The following is a 13590-nucleotide window of genomic DNA, read 5'->3' as shown; positions in this document are numbered from 1 at the left end:
AGACATTTTGTTTTAATTTGTTGTACCAGCCTGTCCTTGCAATTTTCCCACCATTGAAAATTCAATGGTGGGAATTTTCAGCACTCAACATATACGTATGCTGAAAATTCCCACCATTGAAAGGTGAAAATTGTGCATGCTCAAATAAAGTGCTTAACTTCAGGGAAGCTTCATGTGAGAAGCTTCTTCATTTCTACCTGAAGAACTGAAGAAGCTTTTCGGATGAGAGTTGAAATGTCTTCAAGAAACTTAAAGAAGTCCAGACGCTTTTCTTTCCAAGCTCTTTAGACTACGAAGACCTGGATGACTGAGAACCTTCACAGACATGTTACATATTGATATTTCTTAACCAGGCAACAGTGTACATGTGACTTTCATAAAGCAGGGTGCAGTTTTCCCCTTTCTTCCTGTGAGAGTCATGCAAAACTTGTTTTAGTTGTTTTCACTTCTTTTTTAATTGTTCCTTTTTCTAGGGTCTTTAAAGATGTAAAAAAAAGGAATTATGTAAATACATTTGAATTTATTTTGGATCTTGAAATACATACAGGAATGAACGCCATGTAAAAACTCCATAAAAATTTCAATAAAAAAATTCTACCATCAAGGAGAAGAAACGTTTTCTCACTGATTAAATTCATTGGTTAAACTAAACCTCACAGAGAGCCTTAATTTAATGATAAAGATAACATTGGATTACTGCCTTTAAATACCTAATCTACTTAATAATGTATTTATATATTTACTGGTTATTGTATTTTATCATGAGCATCACAGCAAATGATATTCATTTGTATATTTACATAACACAATAAAGCCGTATTAGGTTTTGCTTCCTGTGAGGAGGAGTTAAGACTAAACCCAAATGTCTTTCACCTCTATATATCTGAGTATAGAAAGTCTGACAGAGAGCAGCTGGCACACAGTTTACCAGTATGGGCTACAAGACAGGACTACTGATTTTGACGATCTGCTTTGCAGGTGAAATAGATTCTGTTATCATGCTGATTTTAGATCTGAATCCAGCACATTTAATCAGGTTTTTTAACATTATCTTTATAGATGTTGATGATCAAACCCAGATTAACCTGTACGACCTCTGGATTCACATTCAGCAGCTACCCTATGGACTGGGTCAGACAGGCTCCTGGAAAAGGACTGGAGTGGATTGCTTATATCAGCACAGGCAGTTCTCCTATCTATTACTCCCAGTCAGTCCAGGGTAGATTCACCATCTCCAGAGATGACTCCAGCAGTAAAGTCTATCTACAGATGAACAATCTGAAGACTGAGGACACAGCAGTTTATTACTGTGCCCGAGAGACACAGTGAGAGAAAATAATAGGAGAGTCATACAAAAACTTCCTCTTTTACAGCAACGGGGGAACAGAAGAGAAGAGATTACTTAAGTTTTGGAAATAATGTTGTTTATTATGAAATTATCTTTGTACTTGTGTATTCTGTTGTTTAAAATATCTACATATTGCAAATATTATAATATCTCAAAATGATTAATTGATTTAATTTAAAAAAATTGGTATAATTCATTGCCTATCATCAAGAGATCATTCTTTATTAAAGTAAGAAGATCAATCAGTACATTTTGTTTTTTAAAGACTTTTAACTCTTTAATGCTATGAGTGCTGACTCAGCTATAAAAACTTTATCACTGACATCATGCCAACACATCAGTTTGAACATAAAACGTTTCCTGTACCTCTTTTACTGTTTTGGGGGGTCTGGGTGTGAGTCTGTCTGGAGTTGTCATAGCCACAGTTGTTCTTTTTCAGTAAATTTTGATATCTTGCAACAAACAGTTTTCTTGTTTTTAACGATGTGAAGTGTGAACAGCTGACACAGTCATCCTCTGTCTCTGTGTATCTGACCATCACCTGTCAGGTCTCTTTTTCTGTTAGTAACTATCACACAGCCTGGATCAGACAGCCTGCAGGGAAAGGACTGGAGTTTATTCAAAGTGCATGTTTTGGATCCATGACATACTACAAAGAATAATTAAAGAACAAGTTCAATATGGACTTACAGTCTTCCAGCAACACAGTGACTCTAAATGGACAGAATATGCTGCCTGAGCATGCTGCTGTGTATTATTGTGCCAGACACTGACAGTAACACAAATCATCAGCAGGTCTGAACAAAACCCCTCAAAGTCTGAACACTTGTAACATGAAACCACCAGAGGAGGCGCCCGAAGACCACTAATGATTTCAGGACCAGACCAAGTCTCTTTAATTACTGTATAAAGCATTCTTGATGTGGAATCATATAAAACAGATAAATGATTATATTCATAATATAAGACATACATGGTTTTGAAATTTGTTCATTTATTGACAGTCTGTGAGCTGCTAGTGTCCAAGGACTGTTTTGTTTTCATAATAATTTATATTAATTTGGCATGTTGAGCAAAATATCTGTGACTGAAGTATATGAGCATTTTGAACAAAATGATTTGAAAATACTGGCAACATAGAGATTAGTTTGCCTTTAATCACCCTAACAAGATTCATAGAACATGCACAAAATTTTGTTTTTTTAATTCTGAGGGTTCATCTTTTTGTCTGCATTAAAGTCTTTTATTCAAACTTTCAAATCTACAGTAATTGATATTTTACTAAATAGATTTATCATCATTATCCTCCTTATTATTCTTAACAAAATTCATTGTAATATATTAATAAAAGCAAAATGTATTTTGGGACTATGGGATTTCCAGCCATACTTAAGGTCTGCAGAATAAACAAATCAACTTAAATTAGCAAGCGGATCATGCGCTGGATTAATTCTATGCAAACTCTGTGGCCTTTCCTGTAACACAGCTATAAAAATTTGACAGCAAACTGTCAGTTTGGTTCACAGCAGATCAGTTACAACATAAAACATGTTTTCTGTGGCTCTCCTGCTGCTTTTGGCTGCTGGATCCTGTAAGTCTCTGTAGACTTTTCAGTGGTTAATTCTTTTGTGGTACAACTTAAAAATTTCTTACAAAACATGTTTATTTTTCTTTTAACAGGTGTTCAATGTGAGCAGCTGACACAACCAGCTTATGTGACTAAGCAGCCAGGTCAGCGTCTGACCATCACCTGTCAGGTCTCTTATTCTGTGGGCAGCTACTACACCGCTTGGATCAGACAGCCTGCAGGGAAAGGACTGGAGTGGATTGGTAGCAAATTTACTGGAGCTTCATACTACAAAGATTCACTGAAGAGCAAGTTTAGTATAGACTTAGACTCTTCCAGCAATAGAGTGACTCTAAATGGACAGAATATGCAGCCTGAAGACACTGCTGTGTATTACTGTGCCAGAGACCCACAGTCTGACAAAGCATCAGCAGAGCTGAACAAAAACCCCTCAGTAGCCGAGCAGCTGTAGCATGAAGGCACCAGAGGAGGAGCTCTAAGACCAGCAATGTATTCAAAGCTTTTCAGTGGGAAGGAAACAGCTCTTAGATAAACTCTTCAGTTTGTGTGGAAATTCTACAAAACTGATTTTGAAATATTTGATAAAAAATGTCACAGCATGAATAAGCTCTACTGTGTTCTTTAATAAAAATGATTTCAAATTGTGACTTAAATTGTTTTCATTGACAGGCTAATTGTTTTTAAAATTGTGTTTTGACTGCATCATCTACAACCAAAACCAAAACCCTGCACAGACACAGATTGTGGCCCACGTCACCCCTTCTTGCGGCCCAAATATTGAAAAAATATAATACAATTTGGCCCTTGAAGTTACTTTTTTGTTAGGGAGGATTTATTTGTTGTTGAGTGCAATGTTAAAATAAGTTCTTTAAAATAATAATTTAATATGAAGACAATATGACCAGAGAGTACAAACATGTTGAGGGATCGGCTGTGTTAGTTCAGTAAGAGAGTTATTTGTGAAGAAAACAATTTTCACTAGCAGTCAAAAACTAATGTGTACACTTCAGTCTGAATTTTTATTTTGTTAAATACGAATAAAATGATAGCAGAAGTGCTGCCACGTGTCTGGCCAGAAAGAGAGTACCAATTCGTTTATTTGGTAGTTCAATGAAAGCCTTCAGCTAGTTAAGAGTGAGGAAAAAAACTGTGTTAATGTTTGCAGTTTTGTCTTGTTATATAATATTTGAAATTTTAACAAACAAAACACTACATTTTCAGGAATATTTGTGTTTGTGTTTTCTTGTTTTTTTTATGACTTGAACACTAAAGTGGCCCTCCAGTGATGACAGTGCCAGCAGTGGCCCACAGCTCATTTAAGTTTAAGACCCTTGGTCTAAAGTCTGAATACGATTTAGTAATAATAGAAATTGTTTATTATCATGCTGAAGAGTCACATGGACTGAAAATAATTCAGCCAGATCCTCTACAGGAGAGACTGAGAGTCTCCACAGGCCTATTCAATACAGGGCCGGAAGGAATGGACTCCAAATTCTCTCCTGTAACACCTGCAGAGAAAAACAAACAAACAAAAAAATTAAAAAATCAACCACCAGGAAAGAGAGCTTCAAACTGTTCTGGCATCAGTCACTGACCAGAAGAATCCTAAACAAATGCAGTGGCCTGTCAGGATTTGATTTACAAACAGACCTTTGTTTCCATAGAAGTTGAAACACTGAATAAATAAAGCAACAATTTTTCAAATTATTTAAACTCCCATTTTTTGTACAAACAACCGTACTACTGTATATTTCAAATTTCATGAAGTATAACAAAACAGCCAATTTAACTCACTCTGTTCCAAAGGAAGAATGCTGCTCTAGTACACGGACACAGTGTTACTATATGGGGTGTATCTTCATCAACCAGATCGTAGGACGGCCTATTTTAAAGAGCTTGTGCCCAGAGATGCCAGAGAGATTTTCTGGATACTACATCTTTATTTTCTTTAGGAAGAGTTCCTGAACCCATGTAGTGGGGTCATTGTCCTGTTGAAAAACAAATGCATGCAGCAAAAGAAACCGAGCCCATTTGTAGTGTACCTGTCAGACACAGCACACAGTACAAGCAATAAAGAACAAGTTCAACATCAACACAGACTATTCTAGTAGTGCATTGATTCTAATGATCAGTGTATTACTGTGTCAGATAACCAACCATTTTTTTAGTCTTGTGATTTATTAAACATTTCTCTCCTCACTGATTATCGGCTTTATATGATATAATATATGATCCTATATAATATCATAATCCTCACTCCACCCTCACTGGATGCAAAGAAAACACATACATTGAAATTTTCAAAGGTGTTGTTGTAGCCGATTGTACCAAACATCCATAAAATAACGACAATAAATACAACCCAATTAAAAAAATACATAAATAAAAAAAATGTTTACAGTCTTATTATAAAATGCAGCAATTGTAAAAGGAGTGAATTCAATTCATTTGAATTTTATGTGACCCAGACATTTTAGCCCCTCCCTATTTAAATCCAGACGGCTTACTTAGGTTCTGTTATGACTGGCTGTCCTCTCAAAGCACTTCCTTCACACCTTCTCTTTCAAGATGATGCTCAGACTGTCTGTTTTGCTGACAGCGCTCTGTCTGCCCTGTAAGCTGCTTCATTTTCTAACACAGCATGTAGAAATTAGTTCATTAAATGTTCCTGAATGTATTTATAACTTCACTGATCTTTTTTTATTTCTTTTTCATTTTTGGCAGGTTTGAATGGTCAGGCTATGGAGTCCATTCCCTCCACTCCAGTGCTGAAAAAGCCTCAGGAAGCTGTCAGTCTTTCCTGTAGAGGAAGTGGTTTCAGTTTTGGCAGCTTTGGAATGGACTGGATCAGACAACCTGCTGGAAAAGCATTAGAATGGTTAGGAGTCATTTGGTCTCATGGAAGTAGAACTGCTTATGCGAGCAGTGTGGAAGGACTTGCAGTCAACAAATGAAGAAAGCAGGGGAAGATAAATGTAAGATATTATGTCTGGCACAATGCTTTTACATACAGAATGAAAGCTGTGGACTTCTTGTTTTTATTATGTGCGCTGTTTAATAACATATTCATCTGTTGTTGTTGGGAAACATGCCTGTACTTGAGAGAGAACAGTTTTAGTGCACTGTTGAATTCATTATTTGTTAATTCATAAATAAACTGTTTGAAAATATTAAATTAACACAATTAAAAACTTGATATTTGGCAGAAATATTTTGAAGCCAAATGTACTTAACTGGTTTTCATGCACAGCAACACACATCACTCCAGGAGGTACAAAACATCTACTTCTGTGTGTTTTAAGATACACAACATTAAGTACTTACATGCTGATGACATTCAGCTCCATATGTCTTTTAAGCCTCACCAGCTGGATAGGCTGTCCACCCTAGTCCAGTGCTTAACCCAGGTTTCTGATTGGCTTTCAAGCAACTACCTTGTCCTAAATACTAACAAGACAGAGACCATGATCATAGCTCCTCCTGAGCTACATTCTAGAATCAGTCAGGTTCTTGCCTCCTTCTGTCCATCTGTCAAGTCAAATATTCGAAATCTCGGAGTAATATTTGACTCTTCTCTGGGCCTCGACTCTCATGTAAAATCTTTGTCTTGTTCCTGTTTCTATCATTTAAGAAACATATCTAAACTGCGACATATGGTTTCCTCAGCTGAACTGCAAAAACTAATTCATGCATTTGTGTCATCACGCTTAGATTATTGTAATTCCCTGTTTACTAGCTTGGATAAATCATCTCTCTCTCGCCTCCAGGCAATACAAAACGCAGCAGCCAGACTATTAACTCGTTCTACCAAGCGTGTTCACATCACTCCCATCTTATATTCTTTACATTGGCTCCCAATTGAGTTTAGAATTCGCTTTAAAATTCTTGTTTTAACATATAGAGCACTAAATGGCCAGGCCCCAGATTATTTATCCAAGCTTCTTATAAAATACACTTCTGCTCGTCATCTCCGCTCACAGACTCAGAGTCTCTTAGTTGTTCCCCGTACACGACTGAAGACAAAAGGGGACAGAGCCTTCCAGTCTGTTGCACCAAGGCTGTGGAACAATTTACCTCTACAGTTACGTTTGCTTGACTCTGTGGATTGTTTTAAAAAACAGTTAAAAACCTTTCTGTTTAAACAAGCCTTTTGTTGATCTCTTCATATTTTATCTTTTTACATTATTTACATGTGATCTTTTATATTTTGTACATTGTCTATTGATTTTACTGTTTATTTTAATATTTATGTACAGCGCTTTGTGAAGGTCTATCTGTGAAAAGCGCTTAATAAATAAAGTTTACTTACTTACTTACTTACTTACTTAAATTTTCAGGGGGCGTAATATAGATGTATAATATGCACATACCTTCAAATTCTCTGACAGCCAGGTTTAAAAATAATACATAAGCAATAAGGCCCACAAGACCTGACATGTACTTGAAGAAGAAAAGTAACTCTATCTGACACTCGAGGTGAATTTGAGGAAACCAAAAATTTTAGTGAAGGAGCCTTAAGTACTTGTGCAACGACAAGCCTGCTTTTATATCCATGAAATTTTCCATTCAAAGTATTTTTTTTTACAGTCTTCTATAAAGACTTGACCTCATCATGTCAGTTTCAGCATTAAAAGTGAAGCTCCCATCAGGTCACTTTTATTTTCTCTACAGCTCTGCAGCTGTTGGATACTGGATCCTGTGAGCCTCACAGCTTCAGTCAGCCAGCCAGCAGGAAAAAGGACCGGGGTGGATTTGTATCTAATGTGTTGGATATACTCGTGCCACAGAGTCACAATAACACAAACCACCAACACCAATATTTTAATTTTCTGTACTTCTGATTTTAGATGTTGCACAGGTTAAACAGTCAACATTTTCCTCACAGAACACATTCAGCCTCTGTGCCTTTTTAAACATATATTAAACCCCAGAGACAATCAATAATTACTGAAACACTGTTGGATTTATACCAACAGTAAGGATTGGGGGACAAAAACTACTGAGCATGTAAGACTTCATCTAATTATTGAAGCACAGCTGATTGTGTAATTTAAATGAATTAAGAACTGATTTTATCAAAATAAAGAATGAAGAACAAATGAAATCATTCAGATTCATATGTTTTTAAACATTTACATAATAGTTATATAGTGCTTATGATTATCCTTAAGACTTCGGATAAATGGCTTATTTAGCAATTATTTAATTATTTTTGATTATCATACTGCATGATGAAGAAGCTGTTTCAAATAATAAATGCTACAATGAAAATATGATTTATTAATCATAAGAGATGCCAGCACAAGAGCCCCTCCCTCTCCATAATATCCTGATGCAAATCTTCACTGTGTGCAGTGTACTTCTGTGCTGCTCACTTGTCTTGTGCTGTGTGTTGATTGTTGGAGCAGCAGTGAAGAATCTCTAGACTCACAATGACACAGACACTCACTCTGCTGCTGGTTGCTTCTTTGCTTCACTGTGAGTTCTTCTGCTTCTTATTGTTTAATATTTTTCCAGGAAACAACGAGTGCTATAAGAAGATTTTGCAGATGTCTGTCTCACTGGTTCCTTTTTAACTCCTCAGGTGTTACAGGTCAGAGTATGGAGTCCATTCCTTCCAGTCCTGTAGTGAAACGGCCTGGGGAGACTCTCAGTCTCTCCTGCAGAGGATCTGGTTTCACATTTAACTGCTGTACTATGAGCTGGATAAGGCAAAAGCCAGGAAGAGCACTGGAATGGATGGGAATTGGCTTTTCATCTTCCAGCAGAAACAGATATGTGAGCAGTTTGAGTGGACGAATAGAAATCAGTAGAGATGACAGCAACAGCATGGTGCATCTGAGACTTTCCAGCCTAAAGCCAGAGGACTCTGCTGTGTATTACTGTGCCAAACACACACAGTGATTTAAGTAATGAGAGAGGCTTTACAAAAACCTTCAGCCATACAGTTTCACAGGAACCTACAGGGGGCAGCAGATGATCAAGAATATGATGCTCAACTCACTGTTACAAAAACACCTGTGATTCTACCATCTGTGAATAAATATTAGTAAAACGCACAGAATCTAAAAACATGTTATGGTAACAATGAAAAACAATGTGAAAAATAAAATTCATAAACATTTAACCACAATTTTAAGAAGAAAACAAGAAAACAGTAATGAAAATATAGGATATGTAGAAAAATAAATATTTTCACTAATTTTCACATGAACACATCATAATGTTTTAATTAATTATCTTTAAATTCTGAGTTAATGCCTTTAAATTTGTTCTGAGTTAACTTGGTGAAACCCTTGTTGAAAGATAAAGCGCTAAAAAGACGAGTCAGAAAGGACAATGAAGCAGAAACAAAGAAACATGAAGAGAAAAATCGTACTTAAATAAATGAATTTCTAAAAAAATAAATAAATACCCTTTTTTATTTTACTTTGGGGTAAAGTCAGGAAAGTCAGGATACTAAAAACTAAAATCAGGAAACAATAAAAATAATTGTCTTTCTTTTTCTGACCAGATACAATGTTTAAATACAATTTTTGTTTTAAATGACTGTTCAGACCCTGCTGAACATACATGATGAACCATGATGAACATACATATTACTTGCATATATGTCTGTTTGGTTAGCTTGAACATTTCTTTTGTTAAATTGATTGATGATGAGGAGGAGCTGATGCAAACTCAGACTGCTTCCATCTTTGAATATGTGCTGCAGAATATAAAAACGGACATGACAAGATTGAGCTGCATCACTGAAGACTGGCAGGAAAATGGCTTTGATGATAAACTGTCATGAGATTATGGTTGTTTTTCTTCTCTTGTTAATTTACAGACCTGGTAAGAACAGCTTAAAAATGTTAAAAGATAAATGTTTTAATTACAGAAGATAATTCTGGATGACTGTTTGTAGGTACTGAGGGTCAAACGCTGACTGAGTCTGAGGCGGTGGTAAAAAGGCCTGGAACGCTTGGATCAGACAGGCTGTTGGGAAAGGACTGCAGTTTGTTGCTACTATCAGCGATAACAGCGGCAGCATCTACTACTCTGAGTCAGTCAGAGGCCGGTTTACCATCTCCAGAGACAACAGCAGAAAGCAGGTGTATCTGCAGATGAACAGTTTGACGACTGAGGATTCAGCTGTTTATTATTGTGTTTGCCACTCACAGTGACACAAGAGGGAGAAATGCAATGCAAAAACTCAGCTGTTTGCTTTCGGCCTTTCACAGTCATGTGAATTAAAACAATATAGCAATCATGCTCCATAAACATACTTGAAAACACAATAAAACAACCTTATTGCAAAAGGATTTTATGAAGCCTTCATGTTCATACGTACTTGTGCCTATGAAGAATAAAGCGACATAAAAAGTCACAATTTTCATCTGTCTTCTAAATGATGTTCTTCACTGTGTAATGCCAAGTGTATCATACTTCAAATACAAGTTCTTTTAAGCATCAGTGTGTTTTTATTAATCCCCTTTTTATATTTTTGTTTGTTTAAGATAAACTGTGAGCAATAAATTGCACAAAAAAGCTGAATGTACAGTAGCTAATAGTAAATGGTTAATTGACTGGTTCTTATGTAACACGTTTCTACTCTCCTTGAACACTCAAGGTGCTCTATACAACATTATTGTGTTAGGATGCCTGGGTCGGTGACCCAGAGTTTTGAGTTTATTATGTTATTTATCATTTCTAGTCTTTGGTTTCTTTGTTGGAGTTCTGTCTTATGGTTTATGCCTCTGTGTAATCCTTACTTGCTGTCTTCCCTGTCTGCTATATCCCCGTGTCCAGTCAGTGTCTGTGTCTGCCCTGGTCCCACGTCTCTGTTCCCCCTGTTGCAGTGCCTGCCTGTGAGTCTGTGTCTTTAAGTTCAGTCTGTGTTATGTTTCCTGTTTTACTTTGGAGGTGCATGTCTTATGTTAATGTGTCTGGTTTTGCTTCCCCTGTTTCGTTAGGCCTGATTTGCCCCAGCTGTGTTTCCCTCCTGTTGCCCATTCCCTGATTGCTCCCTCTATGTATTTAAGCCCTGTGTTTCAGTTTGTCATTGTCGTGATCTACCCTTATCTTGCTGTGTGTTCTGTTAGTCTTCCGGTGTAAGTTTACGTTGATATATCCAGTTATATTACATTTGAGTTTAGCATTAAAGCTGTTTTGAGTTCAAGTTTTGCCTCCGAGTGTCTCCACCTTGGGTCCTCCTACTACCATTCCTGCCTGCACACAGCCCTCACATAACATATTGTTGCTACAATAAAACAAACTGATATTTAATTTCTGTGTTTTATCTGTCAGAAAGTTCAATAAACACTCGAGCTATTATCTCATGTTCATGGTTTACAGAGTTAACTCCTCACACCTCATTCCAAACTGTTACTTCTTGCCATCAACTATTTTGTCCAATATTGAGATCATAAGTATTTGTCATGATTATTCATTGACTGTTATTATAAAAATGTTTTTATTGCACCGTGATGGAAACAGAACACTGCTTTCACATCTGAACAAATCTTTGTGTGGAAATAAAAATCCTGCTCTTTTCCACCTAAATTCTGTGATCGTTTAGATGAAAAATAAAAATAGATGTCATAAAATCTAACAACAAAACCCGTAAATTTATTTACATTACACTTCCTAAGCATAAATTCATGTGTTCATTTATGCTTAGGAACATCATTAAGGCTTCAATCTCAAAACATTTTTTGAGATTGTTTTGAGATTCTTATAGAATCCTTACAGAGTGTGATTAGCAGAAAGTAAATTGCTGAGGTTACTGTGGTACTCTGTCATGGTACTGGGTCTGTGATCCAGATTATTTCTAGTTTAAGTTCTCTGATTTTTTGTTATTCATGGTTTTGTCTCCTTATTGTTCTCTGCATATGTTATATCCATAGTTCCTAGTTTTTAGGTTTCTGTTACTGTACCTTCCCTCTACTCCACATTTCATGTCTAGTCACCCTTGTGCATCTCCTGTGTCCAGACTATTTTCCTCTGTCTCCCCAGTCAGTCATATCTCCTTGTCTCAGTGTCAAGCCCGAGTCTGAAATTGAAACCGGTTCCTCTACAGGAAAGACTGAGGGCTTCTTGGGGCTTTTAAAACACTGGAGTGGAGGGAATGGACTCCAAAGCCTGACCATTCAAACCTGCCGAACAACCAGAAGAAAAAACAGATCAATGAAAATCAGGGATAAATATTGACTTAAACAAATGATCTAAATAAAAATAATAATTTATGCATCGCAACATGAAGCAATTTACAGGGCAGACAGACAACTGTCAGCAGGACAGACAGTCTGAACATCATCTTGAAAATGAAGGTGTGAGCGAAGAGCTTTAAATCAAAAGCACAGAGTCTGCCACCTGGATTTTATTAGGGAGGGCCAAAAATATGCGGCTTAAATATTATTCAAGTGTATCTACAAATAAAATTTTACATTGATTATCACATTGTTCAGTATTGGTTTAATGTATAAATATACTGTATGTTTGCTTATGTAATACAATATAATCCAATGATTTAACACTGACATTTTTTTTTCGAATTCTCATTTAATGTAAAATTACCTCCAAAATAAACTAAAGTCACAATTTTTCAGTTTGTTTGTTTTCTCAGTTTAAGATATGTTTTGCTGAGGAGGAGGAGTCAATGCAAAACTGAAGTTTTCAGCAGCTTTTTATGGGTTTGAGAGTAAGACTCAGGGACTCAGCCTAATATACACACAGCAGGCTGGACAAATGCAACTGACTCTTAGAATGATGAAAACTTTTTATTTAGTTGTTTTCTTGATTCTGTTCTGTTTCATGACTGGTAAGGACATATATTTCTGGTATACAAATAAACATATGAAAAAATATGACTGGACTAATGAGCTGTTAACATTTCTGTAGGTACTGAAGGTCAAACACTGACAGAGTCTGAATCAGTGATTAAAAGGCCCGGAGACTCCCACAGACTGACCTGTAGATACTCAGGGTTCAGCAGTGGTATTCATGTTGCTTGGATCAGACAGGCTGCTGGAAAAGGACTGGAGTGGATTGCTTGGATCTACTGGGATGGTAGTGACATCTACTACTCTCAGTCATTCAGAGGCCGCTTCACCATCTCCAGAGACAATAACAGAAAGCAGGTGTATCTGCAGATGAACAGCTTGACGACTGAGGATTCAGCTGTTTATTATTGTGCCAACGAGCCACAGTGACACAAGAGGAAGAAACGCTGTACAAAAACCCATCACACTAAGTCAAACACAGATTTTAGGTTTTTTTCCCCCCAAATTAAAGAAAAATACATTTAACTCACTCACACTCAAAACTACAATAAACTTGGTTTTGTGAAGCCTTGGTGTTGTACAGTTTTACAATAAATAGTTTAAATGTAAATGTTTTCATCTGTCTTGTGTGAATTGAGAGGATTTTTTCCCCACTAAACTACAAACAAATCCAACACTTAATTTGTTTTTTAAATAATGATTCCTGTTATTTACACTGAAATGGTTTCTTACTTATACTAAATTCCACAGTGTGATCTGTTTTCTCTCATAATCTGTCAGCATCCATCTGTATGCAAATCAAACTTCCTCAAAGGCTGATATAAAGTCTGATATCATGCTGTCAGTCACAGAAGAAGATGAGAACCTCCCATCAGATCATCTTGAGC

General features: G+C 36.5%; 1 gene segment (V, D, J or C); it reads left to right on the top strand.

Annotated features, from left to right (window-relative positions):
* The first annotated feature begins 2872 nt into the window (after positions 1-2872).
* On the top strand, positions 2873-3525 carry LOC102082969 (Ig heavy chain V region 5A-like). The segment is given in 2 exon segments: positions 2873-2939; positions 3029-3525. Coding segments are annotated over 2 exon segments (402 nt in total).
* The last annotated feature ends 10065 nt before the right edge of the window (positions 3526-13590 follow it).

This window comes from Oreochromis niloticus, unplaced genomic scaffold, assembly GCF_001858045.2.
Source record: "Oreochromis niloticus isolate F11D_XX unplaced genomic scaffold, O_niloticus_UMD_NMBU tig00006539_pilon, whole genome shotgun sequence".
In the NCBI taxonomy this organism is placed as follows: domain Eukaryota; kingdom Metazoa; phylum Chordata; class Actinopteri; order Cichliformes; family Cichlidae; genus Oreochromis; species Oreochromis niloticus.
Note: the sequence above shows the minus strand (reverse complement) of the source record. Positions and strands in the feature narration are given on the sequence as shown.